The 24,053-nt window shown below is 36.7% G+C and overlaps 1 protein-coding gene across 6 annotated transcripts; it reads left to right on the forward strand.

Annotated features, from left to right (window-relative positions):
- The first annotated feature begins 7,534 nt into the window (after positions 1 to 7,534).
- LOC110006453 (uncharacterized) lies at positions 7,535 to 22,498 on the forward strand. 6 transcript variants are annotated; one of them, XM_088862032.1, is made up of 11 exons: positions 7,535 to 7,623; positions 7,876 to 7,915; positions 8,133 to 8,250; positions 8,683 to 10,065; positions 10,774 to 10,970; positions 12,090 to 12,132; positions 12,365 to 12,482; positions 19,510 to 19,667; positions 20,841 to 21,040; positions 21,839 to 21,940; positions 22,019 to 22,498. In XM_088862032.1, the coding sequence occupies exons 5-11, from the start codon at positions 10,863 to 10,865 to the stop codon at positions 22,406 to 22,408; spliced, it is 1,119 nt and encodes a 372-aa protein (XP_088718158.1). In that variant the 5' UTR covers positions 7,535 to 7,623; positions 7,876 to 7,915; positions 8,133 to 8,250; positions 8,683 to 10,065; positions 10,774 to 10,862; the 3' UTR covers positions 22,409 to 22,498. The 6 variants fall into 6 exon arrangements, with proteins under 6 accessions (XP_088718158.1, XP_088718159.1, XP_088718155.1 ...); XM_088862033.1 differs by having other exon boundaries at positions 12,093 to 12,132; XM_088862029.1 differs by having other exon boundaries at positions 8,683 to 9,014.
- Positions 22,499 to 24,053: the final 1,555 nt, after the last annotated feature.

Raw genomic sequence — 24,053 nt, forward strand, 5'->3', positions numbered from 1 at the left:
GATATGAGAATAATAAAGAATTTCATCCAAAATATTTTTTTTTTTTGAGTAATTCAATGGGGAAGATAGGGTCTGCCCGTTTTTTCTGGTAGATTCGGAGTTAGCTTTTTGAAAGTCTTAATGATGTGGTGTTAGTGGAACATCCAAAAGATTTTACATTCTAATAAATGCACTGCTAAAAATAACATTTAAAATTGAGCCTTATCCAAAACTAACCATGCGCCCTAATGCGGGCCACCAAGGTGCCCCGCCTGACTAGAGCCTAGGCATTTTAGCAATTTGGCCGCCTAGGTGACCACCTACGCGGCTGGGCAGTCAAATTTTCAAACATTGCCTATGAGTGAGCATAAAGGTTGTTAGAATTAAGGAGTCATTTCTTCCTAAGTCCCGCTTGTTATAATTTGAAGATGAGAAAATTTTATGGACACATGGAAATATTTTATCAACGTAAGTTTATTGGTAGCCAAAACATTATCAACAGACTGATAAAATAATACAAGGGATCAAGGAAAATATGTGTGCTTGTCCATATTGACATGTATCCGGTGCAACGCAAATAATAATACAAAGACCAGTAAGCATACAAAGGATAAAATAATACAAAGGATCAAGGAAAATTATACAGGAACAGTGGTTCACATGCTTCCTCGGATAAAAACCAATACCACAAAGACCACTAAGCATCTGAAATAAACATTAGAGTAGATAATCTCACATCTGGAAAGACACGAGAAGGACCAAGCAGGCTTGATATCCCCTACAGACCAAAATAAATATATTGGCATTTAAATCATGTGAGATAACTTGAATTAAAAACTAAATGTATTATTCTCTTTGCGATAGATACTTATATTCCTAAGAACGAGAAATTTTTAACGATAAAGATTTGGGCAATATGCACAAATAGACATCCACTAAGATGAACACACTGAAATTCTCACCTTTTTATTGGAAAAAAATTCACTCAAATGCAATACATATAAAGATATATATATTACAAGAGTGGGATCATTCACACTGAAACTCTCATCTTACCCGTGATTGTGTAAGCTTACAAACAAGAAAGAGAAAGCAATCAACAATCATCACAATAAAATGAACTTATCTATCTATACAAAATAAGAAGAGAAAAATACTGAACAAAAGCATGAGTATGTAATGAACTAAATAACGAAACAAATTCTCCAAATCAAGTCTTATAAGCCACCACAAATTTCTGAACATACAAAATATTGAGTAAATTCTTCTAGATATTCATATCAGTGAAGAAATAAATAGTGCATGTTTTTAGAAGAATATTGCTATGTATAAATCCAGGACTATAAATTTGTAGAGAGAGAGACGACATAAGTAACTCTAAATAGGATAACATATATATAATAAATGAAGAAAGAATCTTATAAGAGAAAATGCTTTTCAATCAGACATTGTATACGTAACATCCCTTTGATAAGAAACTATACACACAAATAACCCAATGGTACAAAAGCTCAAACAGAATGAGAATGCATTTTGAAGGTCATGAAAATACGACCACCCAATGTCTTCGGTCTCTTGCTTTCTTTTTCCTTAAGATTTCAAAGATTACATAGGTAATACAGTCCAGAACTCAATGCTCTCTCTCTCTCTTTATATATATATATATATATATATATATATATATATATATATATATATATATATATATATATATATATATATATATATATATCTTAAAACACCCCAAGAACACCTTCCTATCACAAAAAATGGAGGCATTGGAGAAGATTGTGCTATTGGCATATCATAATCATAAAAAATTGATTATAGACATACAAGAGTGGGAATTCATCATACGTTAGCAATTTGGATTCATGCTAACAGGACTGGCATCCATGACTTTGAACTTGTTGGATTTATGTGGCCTTTAAAGGTCTTATGAGTACTTGTAAAATGAAATGATATAGTGGAACATGAACTCAGTGGGAGTGTGGTCCCTCGTTGACCATATTAAGCAAAAAATGTTTGCAAATACCGGACTGTGCTTGACGATCTAGGCCAGTCGGTTGGAAAAAACCCATGTTACTTGGGCATAAAGAACAAATCGAGAAGGGTTCTAATGGGTTAGCCCTTGATGAACTCGGAGAATATGCCCGAATAAGTGAGCCGATGGGCTGTGTGATCCTTGTGTGTGATGGTGGCCTACAGAGACGGGGGCCAAAGCCTCATCCATATACCATCACACGACGTGCATATCGATAGATCGTTCGGGAAAGTCATAAATCCACCTTTTAAGGTGAAGCGTATGCATGTACATCAGGTCTAGGTGACATGACTCGTCTTTAGGAGAGGACTTGAAATCCACAGACTGGGATTACGATCTCTTGGCTCATCGACCGGACTTTGGTGACCCGCTAATGAACCCCTGCTTGGACGGTGGGTTATGAGAAACACTAGGTCTGCCTGATAAAGCAAGTGTGGTCTGTAGTCCACAGTTGACGGTAGAGTGTTTCATGATTGTTGATTCCTAAACCATATGGATCATTTTCCCATCAAATTAATTTAATTGTGTTTGTTTTATGTTGGAAATTATTTTAATATTATTATTTGAATTTTTATGAACCCTTGGATATTTTATTTATAATTTTTGGATTTATAAAATTAAAGATATTGATTTTACAATTGTTTAAATATTCAAATAATATTTTAAAATCTTTTTATTAATTTTAAATATATAAAAATATCATGGGGGCCCCCATTGTGCACATGAGCTCGCCATATTTTTAAAAAGTGGGGCCCATGAGTGCCTCCCTTGGGTGGCATGCCCCACCCTTATTCTCTTTCCTATTTTTTTTTGGTGATATGACATGTGGTCATATGGTTGGAAGATATTGACTTGATATATCTTTGAAAGATTTTGTGGAAATATTGAGTAGACTTGTGCTATTTTATGATGAATAAATGGTTTAAGAAAGGGGGATAATGGTTCATGCACATTCTATAGTGTTGATGGCCCATCTATGAAATGAATGACTCAAATCTCTCACCCCACAAGTCACCCTTGATCGACGGTATTTGTTCAATCTTACAAGAAGAGTCAAGTCAAAGAAAACCCTAAAAAACCCTAATCTTATTCAAAGCCTATAAAAATGGATTGTCTCTACCGAAAAAAATCTCTACACCTTATCCTTCTATCTCTTTTTTAAAAAAGTTATCTCTCCCATGTTTGATCTTTCTCTCACACATTGTGAAAGAACCTAAGGGTTTAGGTTATGGAATTCTTCTATCTTATCTCTCAAATATAGATTTATGACTAAGGGTTTTAGGGTTTAGCAAAAAGAGAATCCATCTCGCTCAAACTAGGTTGTTAAGAGAATTCACCTAGGGTTTGAGTTTGTGATCAAAGGGGTTCATGTTCCATTGGTGTGGCTTGATCGAAATTTGCTTTCTCGGTTCGAGATTGAAGCTAAACCGTTGATCCCGTGTCATCGGATGGTGGTGACGGTGTGGGATGTAATAAGCCTGGTTGAGGTAATCTCCGACACTCTTTTTTTTGTTTCTTGCAATCTTATCTTTTATTCTCAAGCATAATGCATAGTTGTTTCAATGACATCAAGTTGTTAAGATATTGGTTTTATTGTTATGTTGATTTTATTTTGAAATTTATCTTATTATAATAAAGACCACTTGTAAGTGATCTTTTGTCAAAAGAAAAAAATAAAAAAATAAAAAAATAAATAAAAAATAAAAAATTTCGTTGGTAAAAGATCACACAGATCTTCCTTTTAAAACTCTCTTCATAGAAAAAAGAAATCACCCTGATATTGGAGTGCCTACGTATAGAAACTCCTTAAACTATTTTTGCCATTGTCATAAATCAACGAACTCCCTATTCTTCTCAGTGTGATAAATAAGTGAACTCACTGTGTGCTTTCTTTCGATATGTGACCCCACTATATGCTAGTCTTTGTCTTTCCTTTCATTTAATGCTGTCATTGGATTCAATCTAAAGCTTAAGAGGAAGTTTGAGGACCTATAAATACATTGTCTGGCGAAATTCATTACTAGCGAACTAAAGAGAAAAGCATTCAAAACGTAGATTCAAAATTCATGGGAAGTTTACTCATGAAGCATTTGAGTAGAATCTTTTCTAGGTTTAGGATATAACGGTGGCTTCGTTTCTCAATACCCTTGTAGTGAAAGTGCTCAAGCATGGCTCACTAATGATAACAAGGCTTTCAATCAATGATATTTTACATAATGTTTTTTTTTTTTTTATTCACAGATATTTTACAGAATGTTATAGAGTTCCAAACTGCAAACAACCCAGATTCCAACCCCCACTATGATCTAATGTTTACTTGTGACAGTTTATTACTTCCCCAGTGTCACTGCCTACCAAATACTTACTAAAATCTAAATTGATGAGATTTGGAGGCTTCATTTGATAGCTTGGAGAGTCAATCCAACTCAGCTCTTTCTATTTTCAGGATAAAAGTGGAAAAAAAAATTCAACGAACTGTAAAAATCACAAAATGGCTTCTGTACCACATAAAAAAATAAAATAATAATAATAATAATAATAATAATAATAAAAACCAGAAAAGTACAACAGAAAAAACCATACCCATCTTTTCTAAGTACAAATTGTGTTTCTATACCCAATAAAATAAGCCAAAAATATAAAATCAACAAATTTCCATGGGGAAATCATAGAAAAAAATATTTGCATTGGTATATAAAATAGTCAGCACCCATCTAGAGGGAAAAACCAGAAAAATCATAATAATAAAATCCATACCCCTCGTTGAAGAAGATAAAGGAAAAATCAGGAAAATCATAAGAATAAAATCCATACCTTTGTTGAAGAAGATGATGTATTTTGTATGGGGGTGCCTACGAGGGAAACCCCACCTTGTTTCGTGAAGAATCTTTACACTATGATGAATAAAAACCAGAAAAAAAATTAATGAATACCTACCAAAAAATTAAGAATACCTTGTTGAAGAAGATGAAAGCTTGATCCTTGCTCGTGGGCTTGTGAGAGAGGACATAGAGGGTTGAGAAAGAGTGGCGAGGGAGGCTGCGCGAGAGAGAATTCTGGTCGGGTTTTGAGGTTTCTGAAATTGTAAAACATGTTATCCTTTCTAAATTTCAGATTGAGTAGAGGATGGTTCCGAAAAGTTAAATATTGACTATTGGATGAAAGACACTTCGTGTTATCAATCTTTTCTAAATTTCAGATTGAATATAGGAGGTTCCGAAAAGTTAAATATTGACTATTGGATGGAAGACACTTCCTGTTATCAATCTTGTAAACTTTAATGTAATAAAGAAGTGTAAATCACATTAACATTGACTATTGGATGTGAAATTGGGTAGCTGCAATTACTTTATTGACCAAGCTCAAATTTCAAAATAATTGTTTTAGAACTATATGACACATTCAAGATAACAAATTTCACATCGAATGGTGGTAACTTGTAAGTAATTATGAGCACATTGTATAAAAGGTAAATGGTTTCATTGTATACCATCCCTAAAGAGAAATAGTTTTATAGGCCACAATCCTAAAAAAATAAAAATAAATAAATAATAAAATAAAAAATAATGTAGTTCTACGAAACTTAGGCCTTGTGGAAAAGAAAGAAAGAATAAAATCTCACCTTAGAATCTTGTTCAAAAAACAATTCGGGCAAAGGAAATCCCCAAAATAGTTGTATAATCTATTTCCACCACTGATTATGAAATTTGTAGTTAAAAGAACTGTATAGATAGTGGATTTCAAAATACTTAAAAATGTACAATTGAGATAACTTGTTAGAATATATGTTTTCTCTTACAATATACATTTTTTATAGGGCTTGAAATCTTTTGCTTTTTTTGTTTTTTTGGACGATCATTTGTTCTATACCACTGGCGTATTTTGAAAAGGGCTCCACCTTTTACGAGGGAAAAAGTTGATATAAGGATGAGACCCCAAACGATCAAATTAAGTTTCATCTCAAAAATTCATTAAAAGATGTTGTTTCGATTCTAAAAAATCCTCAAATTGAGCATCTTGACCTGAATATATATAAATATAAGAAAAAATAAATTTCAAGTCTTGAAAATAATGTATTTTGTAATACATTATTTCGACCGTTAATTTTCAATATTATTAAATGTTCATAATCTACACTATGTTGTGAGCTTTAAATTTTAGAGCGATTTACGACCCAAAAACTTTACCTGAAATACAAAATAGAGTAATTTTGGGTAAAAATTATATGGAAGGTTGGATGATTTATATTTTTTTTATTTCTTTCAAAATGACATCTCAATAAATATATGACTATTGATAGAGCAAAATATCGGATTAAGATTAATAAGAAAAGGTTTGACAATAAACATGAGTTTAAAAGAAAAGAGAGAAGTGAGAGGTGGAGAAGAAATTGATAGAGACAGATTGAATGAAGTTTAAAGATAGGAATATTTAAGGGGAGAGAGAAGAAATCGACGGAGAGGTGTACGTGGATAAGTAACTAGAGAGAGAAAGAGGAAGGAGTACATGGATTGTACGCCATAGTGACTGAAAAACTACATTTTAAAAACCATTTATAGCATGAGAGAAAATTGAAGGATACAAGGTTGCAACTTTAAACAATCTAATTAAGGTACATTTCTAAAATTTATCGTAATGGGTAATTTTGTTGTAAATTTTTTTAAATTTATCTTGAAAACTATTTTTCATATCTAATTAGAAAATTTTAAACTTCAAAAAATGGCTAAAATCTAGTAGAACTATAAATATATGAAAATCTTGAAAATAGACGGTCTAGATAATGTGTTGCAAGATGTACTATTTTTGGGTCTCAATTTTTTTTTTTAATATTTATATATCTCGATGTCGAGATGATCAATTAGGGGCTTTTTCAACATTAAAACAACTATTCCGATAGATTTTTGAGGTGCATATGTGATTCTATATTTTATATAAACTTTTCCCTTTAATTACAAAAAAACGTTTATATAAAGATGCTATCTTATAATGTAGAATTACGGATGCCCCTCAAAAATTCATTGGAATAGGTAGTTTTAATATTGAAAACCCTTTTAATTGATCATCTCGACATAGAGATGTATGACTATGAAAAATAAAAAGATTTTAAGTCTAACAAATAATACATTTTACAACATATTATCTATACCGACCATTTTCAACATTTTCATATGTTTATAGATCTATTTGATTTTAATTATTTTTAAAACTTAAAATTTTATAACTAAATATAAAAATAGATTTTCAGATAATTCTAAAAATATTTTATATTAAAATTATATATCATAATAAAATTTGGAGGTGGACCTTACCTTTACGGCTGCATTCGTATGCCAACTGCACCAAATAGACACATATTTGCACGATGGCAGATATGCCGTTAGATTATTCATAGTTCGTATCGTATCCTCATCATACACATCATGTGTATGCTACATCATTTCTTACATGTTAAGCAACCATGAACAGGTCTCTCTCTAAGATATAAAGATCAACGACTCTCTCGGTCTAAACACTCGCGAAATCCACTCTCTCTCTCTAGATTTCGTTATTTTCCACATCCAGTCTTTGGCTCCGTTTGTACGATGTCGTCCACTTTGGACGTAAGCTGTCTTATTTTCCATTTTTTCTTGTTCTCTGTGACTTTTCACCGCGGTTTTTTTCTCTTTATCTCGCAATTGCGGGCAAACAGGGGCAATTATGGGCAAAATACTATGACAATTAGTGTTTGATCCAAATCTGCAATTTCATCCCAATCTCCTTGTTCCTAATCTATACGCTTTTGGTTTTTGCCATTGTAGTGTTTTTAACATGTCTGTAGACGATGAAATTTTGTAATTTTTCTTTCTAAGCAGGATAAAGAGACCCAAAACTCAACCTCTCGGACTGTTAAAGGTACCAAGTTGTAGTGTGCTAATTCTGATTTATTTTTTATTTTTTCCTTTTTGGGTTTTTATAGTGATTCAGTGAGCTTCATCTTGTTGATAATAGTCCACTTATAGGATTCTATCTTTAGTTCCATTATTTCCCTGTTTTACTTTAGTTCCTTTCTGGTCATGTAAAATTTTGTGTTGTCTTTTCTTAATCTAAGTTGCCATTTCTGGTGTTGTAGTAGTGGAGATTAGCGCAGGTAATAAAATTTCTAGAGTTACTTGGAAGATTGAGAATTTCCCGAGCCTGGACACCAAGGTACATCGCTCTGAGATATTCATTGTTGGAGGCTGCAAATGGTATGGAGTTACTTTTTGTCTTTGTTGAATTTATCTTATCCGTTGCATATGATAGTGGATTTTAGAGTTTCATTAAAGAATTCGATATCGTAGTTTAATGGTATTGGCAAATTTATGCAATTTTCTTCTTTGTTGAATATTTGTTATTAGCATTCTTTTAGTTCAGTGGTTATGGAAATTCATGTTATTTTCTTTGTGGTCTTATTTGGTGAACACAATTGTAGATTGTAGATTGTCATCAAATAAAGTTGATACATTACCTTAATAATAGTGGAAGTTGATGGTGGTAGTAGGTTTTTCTTTCTTTTCTTTTTCCCTTAGCACGTGTCGATGTGTTACGCGGTTTGATATGGTTTTGTCATGTAAGTGATCTTGTGTTGGATTGAAATACTTTTTCAGAGATTATATTTGATGGGAATTTGGGTTTTGTAGGCAGCTCTTGCTATATCCAAAGGGGAATGAGGTGAAATATTTGTCAGTGTATTTAAATGTGCCGGATGCTACTAGTCTGCCTAATGGGTGGAGACGAAACGCAGATGTCTGCTTCTGTATCATAAACCAGGCTACTCGCAAGGACACGAAAAGAGAAGGCAGTATCCTCCCCTTATTGCAACTCTGCTTCTTAGATGACATGTTCAATGGCATAGTATGAGAGCTATGATATCACCTTGTTTATTGAACAGTGTGTGGAAATTGCATGCAATTTCCACATGGTGGTTCTGGTTATGTGGGTGGCAGTGGAAGTAGTGACACACAAAAGCGGGGTTTGTGGTTTTCTTCAATTGATTATGATTTGTACTCAATCTAGTACATCTCATATTGGAATGAATTTAATTACTGCTTTATTCTCTCGCCATGAACTCCCTTGCAGACTGCGGGTTTAGATAATGTTTTCTTGTTTAATCATAATGTTGAAGGAATCATTTTACTGAACAGGTTGTTGGATGAGATTCGATGGTTTTAGTGCTAATGGCAGTAAAATATATTTTCTTTTTATTACTGCCATTGCTTAATTATTCCTATTCCTTATTAATAGGAAGTGTGGGATGTAGTAGAAGGGCTTCCAAGAGGTTGCCCTTTATAGTCCTATTGTTGCATGATGAGCACTAACATTACGATCTTGTCCACTCATGGTACTATACATGTTATTGTGGGTTGTGCATGTTACTGGATTATTCGACATCAATAATACAATCCATCATGCAAGTGGTGTTTGAGCTTGTTCCTACTCGGATTCTATCATGTCTCTCTGAGGTGTTGGTTTTTCCTACTTTATTAGGTTGATTTTCCAAGTTTGTTTTATGTGCTTGAATTTTGTTTGGATTATGCCTTTTACTGTGATAGTTCTTGCTTAGACTCTTTTGTGGCACTGAGTTGTAGGTTTTTTCTATTGCATTAGACTAATTACTCGAAGTACGTATTTTGTTAAATATGGTGATATCTAAAATCACCCACATAAAGAAATCTCATGTTATGTGGGATTGGGATTGATATTAATAAGTTTATTAAAGAAAATAGAAATACAAAAAGATTAGGACTCTTGGGTACATCTCTTAGTTCTTGAGATATATGTGACATCTGTGGGAAGTTAGAGGAAAGAATAGGTGTGCTCTATTTGGGTCATCATATGGGCGGTTTCCATGGAGACTTTGGATGGTTTCCCCTTTTAGTGAGAGGAAGTCTTAGCTCTCAATGTTCTCTTACTGGACAGTGGTTTAGCTGTGGGATAGAGATGAGAGATCCGCAGGTGGTGTCAGTCGAGATAGTGGGTCTAAAAGGGCTTGCTCGATTGAGTTTTGTCGGAGGGTTAAAGAGGTAACTCTATGTCTCAAAATCTATGATTTAACTTTCATAGGTATAGTGGAATTCAATTTACTGTGTCCATGAATGTAGCCCTTTTGGGATGAACCATATAAATCTTTGTTCTATTGTGGTGTGTGTTTTTATGATTTATTTATCATACTCTTGCCTATTTTGTTCCCAAAATCTATGCTGTAACTTTCATTGGTATAATAGATTCCAATTTGCTGTTCTCGTGCATGTAGCCCTTTTGGGGTGAACCACGTAAATTTTGTGCTTTTGAGGTGTATGTTTTATATTTTATTTCTCACACTCTTACCTATTTTGTTTCTAGCTGGATAATAAGTACACGTTTTTGGTGGGATTCAACTTTTGGGATTCATGTTTTCGCATCTAATATTAAATCCTAACATGTTTAACATTGCAGTTGTAGTGGTTTTTTTGTCCAATAATGATGTAATGCCCTTTATTTTGGATTATATATTATTTGATTATTCAATGCCACTAACACTAACGATCATGCTAGTGGTGTTTGAGCTAGTTTGTGCTTGGGTTCTATCCTGTCTCATGGTGTTTTTGGATTGCTCTATTGCATAGATTGATTTTTCCAAGTTCATTTTAAGTATTTGAATTATGTGTTTCAAAGTATTGGCGTATTTTAACATTTACATGCTCCACCTTGATTGGAAATGTCCTAAAATATGTGGTTTATTTTTCAATCAGTTGCAAAACATGTATTTGATGCGCTAGCAAGCAACTGGGGCTTCTCATCATTTGTCCCTCTCACTGATCTTAGCCCAAAAACGGGTTATATGAGTAAAGGCACAATTATTATGGAAGTAGAGGTGTCCGTGTGTGATGTCATCAATTATTCGACTGACAGCGCTAAAATAGAAACTGTGCCCAACAGTGAGATCGAGGTACTGTATTTTAGTTCTTGTTTTTTTTCTCTAGGTATTGTAAGTTGATGTCTCTAGGTATTGTAAGTTGAGAAGACATCCTTTCCTCTTTCTCTTTAATCTTGGGGGATGATTCCAATTAAGTGGAAGTTTTCTACGAGATCATTGCAGATTGGAACTTTGATCATGGCAAAGGCGAGATACCCCATGTTGCTAATGGGGTTTTCTTGTCATCATTGTTTAGAAGGTTTTGGTTTCTTAAAAAGTTCGTAATTATACCCTCTATGCAATTTAATAACATCTTGAGATTGAATAAAGACCATCTGAATTTTAGAAGGTGAGATCAGAACGTCAGAACACTCTTTCGGTTTCTTTAGATTATCATAATCTAGTAATTCTTAAATGGTTCTCAAAATTTAAGATTGAAAAAAATCTTCCAAGTAAGTTTTTCGACTGAAGGTATAAAAACAAACTATACTCTGAAAATAGTATACCATACGTGCTCATAATTAAATAGCCACAGTTACCATAGTGAGTGTATCAGATACGCCATTAGATTATTCATAGTTTGTATCATACCTCATCATACACATCATATGTATGCTATATCATTTCTTGTATGTTAAGCAACGACCATGAACCCGTCTCTCTAATATATATCCACATCTCTCTCCCTCCATAAACTTGCGAAATCGACTCTCTCTCTCTCTCTCTAGATTTGTTATCTCCTACATCCAATCTTTGGCACCGTTTGTCATTACAGGGTAATGACGATGTCGCCTCATTGGATGTAAGGTGGCTAACTTAAGTTCTTCTTTATTTTCCATTCTTCTCTTGCTCTCTGGAACTTTTCACCACCATTTTTTTCTCTTTACCTCACAATAGCGAGCAAACAGTGGCAAGAGTGGTTATAGTACTAAGAAAATTAGTATTTGATTTCAAATCTCTGCAACTTTCATCCCAATCTCCTTGTTCCTGATCTATAGGTTTTTGGTTTTTTGCCATTGTAGGGTTTTTAACATGTCTATAGACTCTAAATGGGCGAAGTCGAAGTCCGAATGAATGGAAATTCTTACATTACATATTGTAGGGTTTTTAACATGTCTATAGACACTGAAATGTTAATTTTTGTTTCTAAAGCAGGGGAAAGAGAGCCAAAACTCAACCTCTCAAACTATTAAAGGTACCAAGTGCAAGTGTGCTAATTACCTTTTTTCTTTGGACCCTTTCTGGGTTTTTATAATGATACATTGAGCTTCATCTTGTTGATGATAGTCCATCTTTTGCTGATTATAGGATTCAATATTTTGTTTGATTATTTCCCTGTTATGCTTTAGTTCATCGTAATTTGTGCTACTTTATATAAATTTTGTGTTGCCTTTTCTTAATCTTAGTTCCCTTTTCTGGTGTTGTAGTAGTGGAGATTAGCGCAGATGATAACACTTCTAGAGTTACTTGGAAGATTGAGAATTTCAAAAGCCTGGACACCAAGAAACGCTATTCTGATACATTCATTGTTGGAGGTTGCAAATGGTATGTAGTACTTTTTGTCTTTCTTGAATGTTATCTTATCCATTGCATATGATTGTCAATTTTTAGAGTTTCATCAAATAAAAAAAAAAAAATTTTGAGGAAAATGTTGACTTTATAGTAGTAGTAGTGTGTATTACATCAATAAAATATTTAAAGATGGCATCCCACAGATTTGGTGCTTGGACAACTTGATGGGCATTTGGAGGGGGGAGGGGAGAATAAAAGAAATATGGTAGGGGACAATGCAAGAGCTTTTAGAGAGTAGGACAGTAAATGGTAACAAATCAAAATTTTTAACGATGGCATCAAACTGTGGGTGCTCAGGTTACAAATTGAACTTTTGGAAGGGGTAGAAAAGAAAAGAAAATACAGACTTAGGGTAGAGGGAAAGATGAGAGCATTATAGTGTAGAACAGTAACCGGAGACTTGAGAAGATGGTGGGATGCTTCAATTTGGAAAAGCGTTCTATTAGGTGTCGACACTAGTTTTGGTTTCTGAAAATTGGGTCTTCAGTTCATGGCTCAAGGAGGGGAGAATGTGGGGGTGAAGAGGGGGGGGGGGGAGGGGTGGCTGAGGGATGAATAGTTGACTGGGAATAATTTAAGTTGAAGAAACAAGAGGCAAACAAAGAAGGGGTGTAGAGGAGAGTTGGGGAAGAGAAGGGAGTTAGAGAGAGTGAACAGTAAGGGGAGCACCAGATCGACCACACCCCCCCCCCCCCCCCACCCCGTTTGTTTCCTTTTTTTTTTATTCTTCCTTTTTTTTTTAAAGAGAAGAAGAGGAAGAAGGGAGGGAGGAAGAGTAGAGATGAGGGTGTATAGGGTGTGAGGCAATGAGCTACTGGGGGTGCACATGTGGCTTGGGTCATATGTTTGGAGCTGAGGCTTGGAGCTGGGCATAATTTCTTTGGATTCCTCTCATTTAGCTGTGAGATGGAGTTGAGGCCTGGCGTGCTCCTTCCTTAGCCAGCCTATCAGCTTTAGGGACATGCTTGAAAGTGACGTGGAAAGAAACTACAGAAAAAATGGATATGCTAAAAAATATGGAATAATCACCATGATGGGTGGAGCTGCTGAGTAGCCTAATGGATCGGATTACTTGAGTCTGATTCCACTTTGAGTGCTTGCTGGTTGGACCCAGTTAGGGGCACTCGTTTAAGAACTTCAAAAATAGCCATGGCTTCTGCAGTGGTGGGGTCTGAGATCCCATTGTGATCCAAGAAGTAAAGGAAAATGCCGTGGGAGATTACCTAAGTACCACCTATGCCTTAAGGCCCTGGGTTACCTAGGATGAGCCATCCCTGTTAAGTTTGAGAAGGCCATGCGAAGGGGGTTCCACTGGGCTCTAGAGCTGGTAGGTGGGGCTGAAAGATTCAACAGGGCTTCCCAATTGGATAGGAAGTGGGAGATTGTGAGTGGAGCATATACTCGGACAAGCTTAGCCCAAAGGGAGATTGGGGCAATGCAGGAGCCGAAGATGGAGCATTGGGCTCCTCCTGAAGGTTCTAGAATTGCTCTCGAGCCAAATGGTCCAAAGGAGGGCAACAATGGACATTTGCCAGATTGTCCTATCTTTATTGGTGAAAGGAGGGGAAAAGAAAGCCTTGAAAAGGTTGTCATGTGAAGGGGGAGTAACCCAGTTGAAACGAAAGAGTTTTAGGACAGGAGACCAGAGGGCATAAGAGGCCTTATAGTGTATGAAAAGGTGGGGAATGGTCTCCTCTTCTTAGAAACACATGATACACGATTGGGTAGGGAGTGGCCCCTATGCTGAAGTTGGTCTAAAGTAAGGGTCTTTCCTTGAAGAAGCATCCAAACAAAGGCGCTTGAATTTTGTGGGGTACCGGCAAGGACTGAATTTTGTTAAGGGGTGCAGGGAAGAGGTTCGAGAGTAAAGAGGAATAGAAATAAGAGACTGAGAAGACCCAATGGGGTTAGGAGACCAGATGAGATAGTGTCTTGACGAAGGAGATAACTGAATAAAGGAGCTAGCAATTTGAAAAGGGAATTGAGTAAAAGGGACTCTTGGTCTGTGAGGTTTCTCCTAGAAATGGGTGTCCATACCAGGCCCGACCCTCTAAATCAGCATTCTCAGCTGCCAGAGCTGCCTGATTTTGTGCCAGGAGGAAGAAAGAAGGGAAGGCACACCTAAGGGGTTGGTCTCCAATACAATTATCCATCAAAAAATTTATTCTCTGACTGTTTTCTAATCTAAACATAGTGCAATTTAGGAAAGCATTTTTGCTCAAAGTGATGCACTTCTAGGCTTCAGAGGATCTGTGGGGAGGGGACTACTCTCCAAGTCCGTACTTGGTTTGGATGACTTGTTTCCACAGGAGGGGGACCACCATTTTCCTAGCAAAGCAAGGTTCATAGTTCAAGTTTATGCCTAGGCCTCGAAATTTCTTTGGGGTGCAGACTTTGTACCAAGCTACCAGATGGAATATTTTGCTTTCAGCAGACCTAGACCGCAAGAATTCTCGCATAAGTTTCTCTAGACACTGAAGGATTGAAATAGGGATTAGGAAAAGGGACATGTGATAGATTGGGTATTTGCTAATGTGGATTTGATGAGGGTGATTCTTCCTCCAAAAGAGAGATACCTACCTTCCAGCTGGTAAATTTCCAGTTCAACTACTCTACAAGTTTGTCCCAAAGGTGCTTTCTAGGTTTGCCCACACAAAGGGAAAGACCCAAGAAAGAAGAGTGGAGGCCTTCAGTTTCATTGCCCAAGTGTTGGGCAAGTTGTTCTAGATCTCCCTTATTCATCAGAACCACACATTTTGGTTTTGGATAGGTCAACTTTCATACCAATTAAGAGTTCGAAGCTGCTAAGGTAGGGCCAAAGGTTGTCTACTTGAGAAGGATGGGCCTCACAAAAGATAAAGAGTGTCATCTGCATAAAGAAGATGGGTAAGGATCAGCTCTTCATGGGAGGCCCTAAAGCCCGTGAGAAACCCTCTGTCAAAGAGTCTAGTGAGGGTTTTGGAGAAGAGTCCATCGATAAGAGTGAAAAGGAAAGGTGATAGCTGGTCTCTCTGTCTCAGCCCTATGACAGCAGGGAAGAATCCTACTGGGGTATCGTTGAGGAGAATAGAAATACAAGCTTTAATCTATAACCTCCATTTCATTTCAAATACTATACGAGTTTGGATAATATCTAAAAGGTCCCAGTCCACCCGGTCATAAGCTTTTTCCCAATCCAGCTTGATAATGAGGCCCTTCTGGTCTGATAGAGATTTGGAATGGATGGCTTCATGGGCCGTATGAGTTCCATCTAGAATTTATCTGTTAGCAATGAAGGCAGATTGGGTTGGAGAAATTACAAAGCTAAGTACTTTCTGGAGGCGGGAAGCTAAAACTTTTGTGAATCTTGTAGGAGTTGAGGAGACTAATGGGTCTGAAGTCTCTAAGCTTAAGAGTTCCATCAATTTTTGGGACCAGGCTAGGAAGGTACCGTTATGATTAGAGTTAAGGTGACTGCTATGGAAGAATTCTTGGAAGAAGGCTAGAAGATTTGGGGATATACCAGATTCTAGAATTACTAGAAGATGACCACTGGGAACCCATCGAGCCCTGGGGCCTTGTCATTAGGTAGTTCAAAGACTGCCTTTTTTATTTCATCTAAGGTAAAAAAGGTCTCTCTAACCAAGCCGAGTCTGCCAGTGAGAGAGTCTGGAAGGTGAGGTTGCCATGTTGGGACTTAGAGAAAGGATTTTTAAAGTATCTCCTGAAGATGAGATTAATTTGTTCAGGTGGAGAGAAGGATCGACTACCTATTGAGACTTGGGTAATTGCATTACCCTTCTTCTAGAACTTGCTGTTTTGTGGAAGAAGACAGTATTTTTATGTCCTTGTTTGAACTATTTGAGTCTGGACCTCTGATACTTGTAGGTCTCCTCAAGTTGCATAGTATGATGGAGTTTATGTTTTGCTGAAATCCAATTGGCACTTTCCTGTGGGGTAAGCACATGGGATTCTTCCAGGGAGTCAATGGACTGTATGAGGATAGAGGAAGCATTGATTTGCTTCCTGAAGTTCGAGGGGAGGGAACGGCTCCATTGCTTAATGGAAGCCTTCAGGAGTTGCAACTTCCTAGAGAGTCTGAATCCTGCCCAACCAGTGAAGGATAGGGACCAGATGAATCTAAACAAGTGGGTGAAAGAGGGCTCTTCCAACCAAAAGAGCTCAAATCTGAAAGGTTTAACCGAGCGATGGGCTGGATTGGTGTCCAAAAGGATTGGTTTGTGGTCAGAGGTGGACTTGAGTTAGGCTCGAGAGCAAGTACCTGTGAAAGTGGATTCCCATGATTGGGAAACCAGGAACCTATCAATTTTTTTCATGATTGGGTTAGAAGCATGGTTGGACCAGGTGAAGGAAGCCTCTGTAAGGGGATCATGGGAATCCAGGAACCTATCAATTTTTTTCATGATTGGGTTAGAAGCATGGTTGGACCAGGTGAAGGAAACCTCTGTAAGGGGGATGTCGATTAGAGGAATACTATCAATGAAGTCTGAGAAGGCATGCATTGTGGTTGTCTGACGACCCCCATTAGATTTTTCATGAGTCCATCTAACAACATTAAAGTCACCGCCTAGGAGCTAGGGGAGGTCAGAAGAGGGGGCCCGAGAACTGAGCTCCAGCCAGAAGTCCTGGCGATGGAGCGAGCAGTTAGGACCATAGAAAAAAGTTGAGCGGAAATGGAGGTTATCTGAGATACGACTAAACTGGATGGTGACAAAGAGGTCAAGAATCTGGGAAACTAGGGTTTGAAGGACAATTGGTTTCCAAATCACCCAAATACCCCTCTGAAGCCCCTATAGAGTCCTTGGCTAACTAGGCGCAAGGAGTCCAGCCCCACCTTTCCCTAACTAGTTCTAGATTGGCCGTGAGCTTGGTTTCAAAAAGGGCTAAAATATCTAGGTTATGGGAGGAATCTAGGGAGCGGAAGACACTGCGTTTTGCATGCGTGCTGAGACCCTAGATGTTATAATAAAGAACTTCCATCAGGGGGGTTTGGGTTCTAATAAAGAACTTCCATCAGTTGGATCTCCTATTTTTGGGGCTAATAGGGCAAGCGGCTAGAAGGGGGGTCGACTGGGCTGAAGTCTTGGGGGTGTCGTCATTTACCCATGAGTGGAGTTTAGCTAATTCTCTAGAGCCTTTGCTAGATTTAGATTTAGGGTTACGTGCGACGATCCAGCAGCTTCTCTGAGGTGGTTGGAGAGATCTGAGTAATTACCATTGAGGACTAATCCCATGGTATCGATCATCTCCGGCAAGTGTTGCTCGCCTCTATCAATCCTGGTTAACTCCCTGGAGTCTGCTGATATTGAGTACTGAGTATCAGAGTTTAAGTCTTCCCCTTGTTGAGAGGTGTGAATAGGAAGTGGAACGGGGTCTTATGGTGGAATCATTTGAGGGGTGAAGAAGTAGTTGAGAGGAGAGATGCAGGGGGGAAGTGCCTCTCTAACTGTGGGCAGAATTGATTACAAGGTGCATAAGGGGACTAGGCTGTCTAGGTCTGAGGTTTGGAGACTTGAACTAGGGGGGTGGCAAAGGAATTCAAATATATTTGGTTTTCTGGCGGGGCTTCAGAGAAGACAAAGATTGGGTCGGTGAGATTGATTCTTCAGGAGAGTATGGGAGCCAGAATATTGATTTAAGATGGGTGGAAAGCAAGGTGGATGAGTGTAGGAATCTTGGAGCCTGAGTGGTGGCGATGCTTGCCTACGAGGTAGGTGGAGAGGGGGTGGGAGTTTGGTGATGGAGCCACCCTGGGTACGAAGGGCGCTGTCTCTAAAGCAATTAGGATTATGACATTCCCTATGGCTAGGCAGCCAAAGGACGTCCGGTGCACCGATAGAAATATCTCTAATGGTTTTGAAGGTTTCTTGTGTCTAGAGAAGTTGAGCTTTGATTTTGGGGAGTCTAGTGGAGTAGAGGCCTTGTTTGGGTGGTGATTCCTTTTATATTGTCATGTTGGGTGGAGAAAGAGCCAATGAGAGAGTTTCCAAGGGAAGAAAGCCGGTCTACTATCTCAAGAGTGTTGGAGAACCATCCTAGGATAGTTTTGGAGGCGAGAGAAAACTCAGAAGCTAGAGAGAGAGAGAGAGAGCAGAGAGAGAGAGGAGAGTGAGTAATACTTATCTTTTTTGATGGACGATGGAGTAAATGCTTCTCTTGCTCATTTCATCATCAAATAATTCAATATTGTAGTTGAATAGATATTATTACATATACTTTTAGCTCTTAAAATTTATTGGATGACTTCAATGTTTTAGTTCAGTGGTTGTTTAAATTCGCATTCTATTCTTTGTGGTCTTATTCAGCACACATAGTTCTATTTTTTGTAGTCTTATTCAGTGCACATAATTGTAGATTTTAGGATTTTATCAAATAAATTTGACACATTACCTTAATAATAGTGGAAGTTGATGTTAGTTGTAGTTTTTTTTATGGGAAAATATCTCCATATCTCATATTTTTAGGTTCCATTTCTTGATAAACCCCAGGTTTCAAAAGATATCTTCTAACCCCCTGGCCACTTTACACCTATTTTTTAACTTAAACAAATGGGAGAAAGACATGCTCTTTCTAAACCCAATCCTTTATCTCTCTTCACTTATATACCCCAAACCTCTCTCTTTCTCTCTCTTCCTACGTCTCTCACTCTCTCTCCTCCCATGTTTCTCCAAACACCTCTCTCTCCCCTACCGGTAACCTCTTAGAAAATGCATGTCTTTTTAGATTTGTTTGGACTAAAAAAACAGGTTAAAAATTAGCTCAAAGGGGTTAGAAGAAATAAAATCTACAATTTTTATGCCCCAAGATATCTTTTAAAACCTTGGTTCCATTGTGAAACGAAACCTAAAAATAGGGGGTATGGAGATATTTTCCCCTTTTTTTTTGTTAGCACGTGTAGATGTGTTGCGTAGTTTGATATGTTTTTTTCATGTGAGTGATCTTATGTTGGATTGACATACCTTTTCTGAGATTATATTTAATGGGAATTTGTGTTTTGTAGGCAGCTGCAGATATGTCCAGCAGGGGATAACGTGAGCAATTTGTCAGTGTATTTAAATGTGGCGGATGCTGCTAGCCTGCCTAATGGGTGGAGCCGATATGCAAATTTCATCATCTGTATCATAAACCAGATTGATGGCAAGGGCACGAAAAGAAAAGGCAGTATCCTCTCCTTTTGTCGCACTGCTTCTTAGATGACATTGTCAAGGACATAGTACTCTGTTTATTGAGTGGAGTTTGTGAAAATCACATGCAATTATGTATGGTGGATCTGGTTATATGCGTGGCAGTGCAAGTAGTGACACAAAAAAGCTGGATTTATGGTTTTCTTCAATTGATAATGATTTGAACTCAATCTAGTACATCTCATAGTGGGGTGAATTTTATTGCTGCTTTGTTCTTTCACCAGTAACTCACCCGCGGGCTGAGGGTTTAGAGAATGTTTTCTTGTTTAGTCAGGAAGATAGAGAAGAGTTAAATGGATCACTTTTATGATAGTATTGAAGAAATCATTTTACTGAACGAGTTGTAGGATTAGATTCGATGATCTGAGTACTAGTGACAGTAAAATGTATTTTCTTTTCATTACTGCCATTGCTTAATTATTATTTTTCTTTATTAATAGGAAGCGTGGGTTGTAGTACAAGGGCTTCCAAGTCGTTGCTCTTCCTAGTCCTGTTGTTCCATGATAAGCATGTTTAACATTGTAGTTCTAATGGTCGTCTTGTCCACTGATGGTACTATACCTTTTACTGTGGATTGTGCATGTTACTTGATTCTTCATAACTGATTACACAAACGATCATGCTAGTGGCGTTTGAGCTAGTCCCTGCTTGGATTCTATCCTGTCACTTTGAGGTGTTGGTTTTTCCAACTGCACTGGGTTGATTTTTCCAAGTTTGTTTTTTGTGAGTTCTACTTGGATTTTTCCAAGTTTGATTTTTGCAATTGCCCTTTACTGTGGCAATTCCTGCTCGGCCTCTTCTGTCTCCCTGAGTTGTTGGTTTTTTCTACTGCATTACATCATTTCTAGTGGTTTTCTTGTCCAGTAATGATTATTCGTGGATTATACATATTACTTGATTATTCAATGCTAATAATACTAATGATCGTGCTAGTAGTGTTTGAGATAGTTTGTGCTTGGGTTCTATCCTGTCTCATGGAGTTGTTGGATTTCTCTACTGCATAGATTGGTTTTCCAAGTTTGTTTTAAATATTTGAATCCTGTATTTGAAAATATCAGGCATACATTAACATTTACATGGTCCAGTTACTAATATATGGTTCCTTTAATTGAAATGTCCTAAAATATGTGGTTTATTTATCAATCAGATTCTCAAAATGATATATTTGATGCACAAGCAATCGGCTGGGGCTTCTCGTCATTTATCCCTCTTAGTGATCTCTGCCCAAAGACAGGGTATATGATTGAAGGCACAATTATTATGGAAGCAGAGGTGTCCGTGCGTGATGTCATTAATTACTCGACAGACATCACTAAACCGAAAACTATATCCAAGATTGAGATGGAGGTACTGTATTTTATTTTTAGTTTTCCAAACTATTGTAGGTTTGAGAATTAAGTGAAGGCTCGTGGGGAAGACATCCTTTCCTCTGTGCCCTTTATTCTTGTTTTTGCATCTAGCTGGAGACTATTTTCAGCACATTTATATTGCTCATTTAGATTTGGTTTTTAAATTGAAACAAAATACCCTAAATTTGTGTAAGGTCAAAATGCATTGTATGCTTTGTATATTTCATAGGATGATGTGCTGATTGCTATCACAAACCGTGTCCCAATAAACAAACTATAGCTGCCCCCTATGTTCTTAAGCGAAAAACTTCTAATGCCTTGCCATCTACCTGATAGTCCTTGTTGACTCTCCTCCAATTCTCCTGCATCCCAAGCTAACTTCGACGTCGGAAGTAAGTGGGGATGAGGATGATTTCAAGGAAGTGAAAGTGTTCTTGTCATCACCGTTTGGAAGGTTCTAAACTTTTCTTATTTTTCTTAAAAAGCCTTTTTTTATTTTATTTTTTGTTTTTATATGTTATTATTTTGTTATCTATTATTCATTTGTTTGTTTTAAGCTTATATTTAGAAATGTATTCTTCATTTTAGAATTATGAGTCCCCTGCCTGGTATTTTGTATGTATAAGAATGAAAATCTATGCATGGACTGCCTCATTTCTTAGTTGAGTAATCATAATTATTTATCGTTTGCTAGTTTGAACATCTCAAATAATTTTGTAGTAACCCAAAAATATAGATGAATTATACTAACTCAAAATCCTGTTTTCCTTGGGGCAATCATTGGCATGGATTGAAGCCCCAAGATAGGGGAATTGAATTGGATGGCAATAATGCCAAGATGGAGGACTTGAAGAATAAGATCGAATCTTATGAGCAAGAGCTGGCGATGAAGGATGAGGTAGAGCCTTAGGTCTCTTTTCATCTTCTTTCTCTGATTTTCCCCTTTTCTCTGATTTTCTCTGTGACCGCATCTTAGGAGGCCAAATATAAAGAGATGGTCATTGCTAAAAAGGATGGAGAAATTGCTAAAAAAGATGGGGAAATTAAAGAATTGAGAGCAAGCTTGGAACTCTTGGAAATGAGGGTGGAAGACATGAAGGCGGTTGCTGCTGGTTTGCGCTCACATTCTTATCTAAGCAAATTTATTCCAGAAGGGAAATCTCCAACTTCAAAAGAATGTTCAGAAGAACCAATTAGAAGTATTGGGAGGGTGCTGAAATTCCTAAAAGAGTACCAGGATCCATTGCGAATTCTTGCCAGTTTGGTTGTAGTGGGTTCCATTTTGTTTGCATGCTTCCTCGCATGGAAATGCTCAAGAATTTTGATGAAGAAAACATTTAATAGTCCATCTTTATGTGCATGGTGAGATCCAAAGTATATATGTGGAATTTTAAACGTATTTATATATTAGCTGTAATCAAAGTTATCATTATGAAATGAATGCATTTTGTGTGCATGAATATTCTTTCTTTCTCGCTTTTTTTTTTTTTTTTTTTTCATTTTGGGGTAGCTCAGCAATAAGATTCGATCTCAAAGTTGCAGTCATCACTGAATAACTGTCACGTTTGCTTTCAATTTTACTTTTAAAAAGATGCATGGTTAGCTTTGTGAGAATGGGAAAAGTTTATTTCATGTCCCAAAAGCCTCGAGGGTTGTTGACCTATATCAGCCTATTGTCTCACAAGACCTTCACAGTGATCTTTTCTACTGTTAAATAAATCCAACGCATTATTGCAAAACAAAAGATATAAAAGTATTGAAGAGCCTTGATATGTAAAAATGGATAAACAACTTTAATAGCATAATCAATATTAGAAATATCATAAACAAAAATTCTGATTACAATAAATGAACAAATGCTATAAAACCTCCTAAGAGAAGCTTTGAGGAGGTTAATGCTCTTAGTTTCTTTTTAATTCTCCGGGCTTCCCGTATCCCAGTGTTTGAAAACCCCGCAGTTTGGATCATGAATCGACGAATTGGATTGGGAACCAATCCAGATCGACGTGGTATTGGAACAAAAAATCGATTTGGTTCTTATGAACTTGCCTCATTATGTTAGGGAACCAAGCGACTCTATTAGGAACCAGTCGATTTGAGCCGACCAGATCACCTGATCCCCACACATTAATTATATATTTATGGAAAATGATCCTATAAGCCAGTGGACTCACAAGAAAAAATGAGTTCAATGGTCCAGATTGAATTTGGACTGATCTTACGATCACGAATGTCCAGTAGTGTTTGAATTTTAATTTTTTTTTCTACAAATCCAAATCACTTTAAATTTTAGGCGTGTGTTCTTCTCATCTAGCCGTACTTAATAAAAATATATTAAAAATAATTCCCAAAAAATAAAATTAGCAAAATACCCTTGAAACTTTATGGGGGTATTTTGGTCAATTTTTGTCATGTAAAATATTTTTTTGATATTTTTTGAAGATTCACCTGCTTTTTAATGAACACAAGTAAAAAATTTCAAGTGATTTGCATTTGTATAAAAAAATAATTAAAATTCAAACACTATCGGGCATCCGTGACCTTCAGATCGGCCCAAATTCAATCTGGACAATTGGGCTCATTTTTAATTGTGAGCCCACTGGCTCACAAGATCATTTTCCTATATATATATATATATATATATATATATATAAATTGATTCTCATAAATACTGCAAAATGGACGGCTTCGAGGTTGTAAACAATCAAATTAGAGCGCACCTCAAGAATTTCTCTAGAAGAGGTTGTTTTGATGCCCAAGTATCCTCAAATTGATCATCTTGACATCAAGATGCATGAGCATGAGAAAAAAATGGATTTTAAGTTTTGGAAATAGTGCATCTTGTAATGCATTTTTGGACCATTAATTTTCAAGATTTTTAAACAATTGGAGATGAAATAATATTTGAAGGCTATCACAAAGATTTCCAGCATTGAAACCGTATTTCTCGATACTATTTGAAGGTAGGCTGTAATTTGATTGTTTAAAACCTTGACTCTATATAAATCGCA

The sequence above is a fragment of the Amborella trichopoda genome, chromosome 3 (assembly GCF_054954075.1).
Source record: "Amborella trichopoda isolate Santa Cruz 75 chromosome 3, AtrichopodaSantaCruz75HAP2 v2.0, whole genome shotgun sequence".
Classification (NCBI taxonomy): Eukaryota; Viridiplantae; Streptophyta; class Magnoliopsida; order Amborellales; family Amborellaceae; genus Amborella; species Amborella trichopoda.